This window comes from Bactrocera latifrons, unplaced genomic scaffold, assembly GCF_001853355.1.
Source record: "Bactrocera latifrons isolate USDA-ARS-PBARC rearing strain unplaced genomic scaffold, ASM185335v1 scaffold_174, whole genome shotgun sequence".
NCBI lineage: Eukaryota > Metazoa > Arthropoda > Insecta > Diptera > Tephritidae > Bactrocera > Bactrocera latifrons.
In genome coordinates, this window is record NW_017535230.1 from 167298 (window position 1) to 173873 (window position 6576).

Here is a 6576-nt window from a genome sequence, read left to right on the forward strand (position 1 = left end):
GAATACAAACTGTGGAGTACTTGAAGATAGCGAAATGGGTGCAAAAATGGGTTTTAGAACTACTTTCCTTTCAGCAAGAGGGAGATGGCAAGGATAACCAATATATCCATTTAATACCCAAATCCCAAATTTTGTTTCGATATGAGTGGTTTCTATGTCGTTTTTCCTTCGCTAGTAAACCTATGACAAGTGATGTTACGTTGTTTTGCATTTTAGGTGACGATATATGGCTCAATCGGCCCAGCTCGTCACGGGTCACATACCTTAATAAATGCCGAGACTTGAAGGCGCAATTATAGAATATTGCTCAAGGATCGAAATGCTAGGGCATTTCAGAGCTTGCATGGCAGTAGTAATCAAAGCTAGGTTTATATGTATGTACCTATGTATAGACATGCTAAGTGGCACTGCAAAACAAAGAGTGTTTTCGATATATTAGTTACGATCAGCTGGTTGTCCACCCAAACGTCTGATACGTGGTAGCTCGTCTGTCTGTATTTGCCACCCCATCCCAGTACGCCTCGCTGTCTCGCTTCTGAGCGTTCATTTTATTTGCCATTCGCATGCAAATTTGCCCGGTAGGTATTCACTCATTCCACTTGTCACCACTGACATTGAGTATATTTTGAAACTGGCGCAATTTTGGCAAAAACTAGATTGCTAAGCATGCAAGTGTATGTTCAATAGTAGAAACTAAATACAAACCTGTTGTAAGTATGTGTACGGAATATGCCCGTCGGCACATAAGGAAGGGTGTATTGGCCTAGTTTTACTGTTAGATTAAACATTTGAACGCGTTATTCTGAATTTTAATTGATTTGGATTTTCATAAAAAAAATATATATATTTATGAAGCTTTAAATGGCAAGTCGCTACATTGATCTAACAGCAAGGGTATTTTATATGTTTCAAGGTATTTTATCAATACAACAATATTGAAATAGAGCCTAAATAACTGTTAGTATGAGGTCCGCAAACATTTTTACGGCTATCGAATCAAAATTTAAAGCAATAGAGGTATAATGAGGATAACAATAAGACTCTGCTGGCTGCTGTAACTAAATTTTTTTCACTGTTTTTGACTTATTGTTTGTGGCAGATTAAATCCAAGTGCAACGATTGTCGCAACAAACACAAACACCCGCCTCATAATCATATAACACGACCGGTTGTTTTAGGCGTTTTTGGAGCCGTGTATTCAAATGTACGATAAAGCATGCTGTGGGGCGCGCGCACCGTTTTGAAATCGCACGTATGAAGTTAACGCAACTACTGACTGTTCCAGCTGGATGTGCTGGCTTGAACTCTTGCAGGACGGAAGTGCAAGTTGCATTCAAAAGCATGAATGGAATTTCTGGAATTACTACGCGATTTCCTGCGCAAAGCGCCATGAAATGGAATCAAACACTTTAGCATACGGTAGAAATAAAGGGGAGTCAATAAGTCTAAACTTTATCAACAAGCTGATATGAAAAAGGAATGCTAATCGCTGTTCACTTTCATTTACTAAATGGAATGAGTAGTTGCAAACAATTGGAAATCTGGTATGTAATTTCTTGTAGGCGTTCCATTGGAATTTCGTGCAGTAAACACATCGCTTCGACATCATTGTTGGGCTGGCACTGTCCCATAAGTATCTGCTATCGCAGTCTAACGTGCCAACGAAAATGGTGAATGAGCACTAATGGCAAATACTCTTTTACCCAACTCGCTTATATTTGCTGGTGATTTTGCGGTTTCTCTTTGTTGAATGCCCTAGCGGTATAAATACTCTCTACCATACACAATCACTAAGTACAAAAGCGATTGAGCATTGGAAGCAGTATCTACATATGTTTCTTAACAACTACTTTTCTTTCCTTCAATACGGAAAAATCATTGGGTTTCATTCACACTTAACGGTTAGTCTCCGTGCGGTTTCATTGTAATATCATATCATCGCACTCGCACTAGGGGTGGCAACATATGTTAAGTGTTTTTGTACCAACAACTTAAGTCGGTCTGTCTGCCATTCTATTTGAGTTTCAACACAGGCCCTTATAACCGTTGGCATGTGAGACGTACATCTCTATATTCCGATTCTTTACTCTTTTGAAAATAATTAACAGCCATTTTATCGCGTACCCACTCGCACCTTCGCATTGGTGGAAGCCTGCACCTTTGTCACGGCCGGTGACAGTAACACAAACCGATGTTACTCTGCCGTTACTTCGTGTGCGCACTCACTCGCTCTTTGCGACTACATTTTGTGCGCTTCGTTTGACTGCTTACTTCGCTGGTGGTTTGCTGACTGTTGTCGCCTTCATCGTTGTCTTTGGCTTTGGCTGAGCTAACGCTGTCTGAAGCCGTCGACGTTGTCGTTGTCGTTCTGATATTCGGTACTCACTGTTCGTGTTACCTCTTCCATTCGTTGTGCACTGTGTACTGTGTTATATGCTGCGTATATAGAGTGCTTGTGTATGGTTGTTTGGCGCTGACGTTCGCTGCCGCACGCTACTCTCCGATACCTTCTGTCGCCGATGAATGACGTTAGTTCACTTCGATAGCTCTATGAGTTTACACGTAGAAAATTTCAGTCTTCGCGTGTCTGAAGCGTACAAAATAGAATAAGCAAAGTAAGAAGAAATTATTGTGCGGATCGTTTAACTAAGCAAGTTGCTGAATTTTTCAAATGAGAATGCGTGTTCTGATTCATGTATAAATGGAAATCCAAAAGCAACCTTAGAGATACTATATTATCTTCGTGCTCATCATACATTACGGTTGTTTTGATAAAGTGCGGTTGACTAATCTCGCTCGCAAAGCGACAGAAAGCTGCCAGTGAAAAGTGTATCTGGAAGCAAAAAAAATCATCTCCTGTATTTGGCAAAATTATAAAGAATTCTAATAAATAAAACGAAAACAAGGCAATTATTTTGACAACAAGTTAAAATAATAAATAAAAGGTGCGGGAGTGTATCAAATGACAAAAAAGAAATTGTGAAAAAAATGCAAGATTGTTGATGTAATGAATACAACTCAAAACTTGTCGCAACGTACATACAGTTGAGTGCGCATGTATGAGCCATAACTAAGCCTCGATAGTCGCTTACTAGTCAATTAAGTTTTTGCAAACCAAAAAACGCCTGTGCTTAATTCGTATAAGCTATAGTAGCCGGCGGCAAATCGAATTTTTAGTGTTACACAACTTGTTGATTAAGGCTTCAATAAAATCGGCGTAGAAGCAGTAGCCAGTGCGTTTATAGTGGCATACGCACCCAGTGATTTCAAACAAATTTCTACTCATTGTTGCGTCGAGCAGCCAGTGCGCGCTGCTCTTAATACATCGTCGTCATCGAATTCTCCCCTGTGTACGTTGAACGAAAAGACTTCAAGACGGTTGCCTCACGGTTCGAGTGGAATGAGCATAGGGACACTGGTCTTCCTTTTGACAGATCGGTATTCAAGGTCGTTAAACTGAGCCCCAACTTGGAGCCCTACCCCGCCAGCGTGGAGGGCCTGAACAGCCCTAGAGCGGTGGGGATGGCCGCCACCTCATATATGACACCGTCTAGCGGTGATCTAGATATGGCGCTAGGTGGTGGGGGTTATCATACTTCATCGCCTCGATCGGCCGCCGATGCGGGCGAAATGAAATACATGCAACATCATCATCATCACGCCGCCGCTGCTGCCGCCCATCATCAGCTACCCTCATCGCCTAGCCCGAATGCAGTTGTGGGTGGAGCGGGTGGTGCGGGAGCAGGTGGTACTGGCGGTCTAGGTGTGTCAGCGAGTGGGCTTAGTTCGATCACACCCTCTGGTAGTTTGGGATCAAATCATTGGACCCCTTTGCATCCCTCAGATCCATGGGCGTCGATGACACATCATACACACCATCATCCCGCGGACGCGGTAAAGCAAGAAATGTCCCATTTATCACAGCAGTCACGCGTTCAACAAGGCATGGCATCCCCACATACATGGCACGCACCGGTTCATACAACACACTATGTTCCGACGGGTGGTTCGCCTTTGCAATATCATCATGCGATGAACGGAATGTTGCATCATCCTGCTCATCCAGCGCATCATCAAGGAGTGCCACCTTTACATCACGCACTGCGTGGTGAGTCTCCACAACTTCATATACATCCCCATCATCTGCAGGGCGATCGTGATGTGTCGGGTGGTGAAGAAGATACGCCCACCTCAGATGATTTGGAAGCATTTGCGAAACAGTTCAAACAACGTCGTATAAAGCTCGGTTTTACACAAGCGGATGTGGGACTGGCGCTTGGCACCTTATATGGCAATGTCTTCTCACAGACAACAATATGCCGCTTTGAGGCTTTACAATTAAGTTTTAAGAACATGTGCAAATTAAAACCACTACTACAAAAATGGCTAGAGGAAGCTGACTCCACCACTGGATCACCAACAAGCATTGACAAAATTGCGGCACAGGGTCGTAAGCGTAAGAAACGAACCAGCATCGAAGTGAGCGTTAAAGGTGCACTCGAACAACATTTTCATAAACAACCAAAACCATCGGCTCAAGAGATCACATCGCTGGCAGATTCTTTACAATTGGAAAAAGAGGTTGTGCGAGTGTGGTTTTGTAATAGGAGGCAGAAGGAGAAGCGTATGACACCACCAAATACAATGGGTGGCGATATGATGGACGGTATGCCACCAGGCCATATGCACCCACATGGCGGCTACCATCCACATCACGATATGCATGGAAGTCCAATGGGTACACACAGTCACAGTCACAGCCCGCCCATGCTTAGCCCACAAAATATGCAGTCCGCGACCGGTCATCAGTTGGCGGCTCACTAGCAATCAGAAATCCAGGAGTCGAACTCAGCTGCAGCTGCGTCCACTCCTGCATCGCTGCATCAGCAGCAACAACAACAGCAACAACACCAACCACATAACCAACATGCGCCGAACACGCCGTCCTCTTCGGGTGGCTCCTCGGCGACAATGACAACCAACGTGCTGTCGCCGCAATCACCGATCGGTGCTGGATTAACTGCTAATAATAACAACAATAACAATACGCATAACAACAACAATGAAAGTGATCACTTGAGTCAGGTGAAACAGCAGCAGCAACAACAAGCGTCATCGATAGCGGCAGCTGCAGCCGCCGCTATGTACATCGATCCGATGCGCTACCAACATCACCATCCACACCAACACCCGCACCTCAATCCCGCGCACCACCCACACCTCTTCCACACCAGCGACCAGCAACACCCAGCGCTGCAACATCCAACCGCTCATCACCACAATCTGCAACAGCCACAGACATCGCCCGGCGCCGGCAGCAGCAGCGGCGCCCTGCAAGCGCCATCCTCATCGCCATCCTCGGCTTCCTCGGTGTTGGGTGTGAGCAGCGCGACCGGCATGCATCACCTTAATTTAAATCCACACTCACTGCACCAGCATCACCATCACCACCAACAGCAACATCATCACCAACAGCAGCAACAACAACTGCATGCCCGACGCCTATTCGAATGGAGTCTGCAATTCGGTGCCGCCGCACCAGGCGTGAGACACTTCAATTCATTTGGCGGCGGTGGCGAATAGCATACGTCCGCCGCAGCGGCAGCGTCAGCCGCCTGGTTTGGATATGAGTCGTCTTAAGCGCGCAAGCATAAGACATCGGAAGAATCCAAGCTAGAGGCGGTGCGCTTTTAAGCTGCGGCGTGTGCCGAACCGGGCTAATTGAAAGGGTATACCAGCTGCGGTGCATAATTCAACTATTTTATTTGGTGTATAACTAGACGTGTATATCCGTATACGGTATATACGGTATATATATACATGTATATGTGCAGGGAACGAAGGACCAACGACCGAGTCACAGTACCACTTGAAGCGCGGTTTAATATTGAACCGCTTTAGTTATAGTGGGATATTGTTAGGTAGACTTATTAAGTAAGTGGACGGTTGTATGCCATTTGCCAGAGCTATACCAGTGCATTAATCTGTGTTAACTTGAAATTAGTTAAGTAAACTAAGTAAATGAATAATGAACAACATTATAAAATAAATAAAACAAATTAAAAAATAAGCAAATACAAAAGAAAAGTACGGTTTAGTAGTAAAAATTTTTCACTGAAATACAACAAATACAAAGTAAAAGAAATATAATTAACAGTCTACTTAAGCTCCCCTATAAAATAATTAGCAGCAAAGTCTTAAAATCAAATGTAAAATAGAATTCAAAAAAATTTAAAACTTTGAAAGTTTCTAAAACTTGCAAATAATAATGCAATTAAAATCAAACGAGAAACTAAGTGATGTTTTTAAGAAAAACAAAATAAATAGAGTTTTGCGTATTTTATAAAAAAAAAAAAAATGTGTAATCGCAAAGGTAGTAATCAACTAAATTAAATGTAATTAACGAATTCAATAGTTTATAATTTTATACATGTACAACAACTTCACTGTAAATTTCTTAAAAAACAGAAAATCAGCAAAACAGTGCAAACGTGAGCAACCGAGCAGCCGTAAGTTATGAAAACATACAAACAAATATGCATTATTTAAAATACGTATAAGCATTGCCTGGCATTA

General features: G+C 43.1%; 1 protein-coding gene across 1 annotated transcript; it reads left to right on the forward strand.

Moving 5' to 3' along the window:
- Positions 1 to 2543: 2543 nt before the first annotated feature.
- LOC108967064 (POU domain protein CF1A) lies at positions 2544 to 6082 on the forward strand. Its single transcript, XM_018930294.1, is given in 1 exon segment — positions 2544 to 6082. A coding segment is annotated over 1 exon segment (2061 nt). The 5' UTR covers positions 2544 to 3522; the 3' UTR covers positions 5584 to 6082.
- The last annotated feature ends 494 nt before the right edge of the window (positions 6083 to 6576 follow it).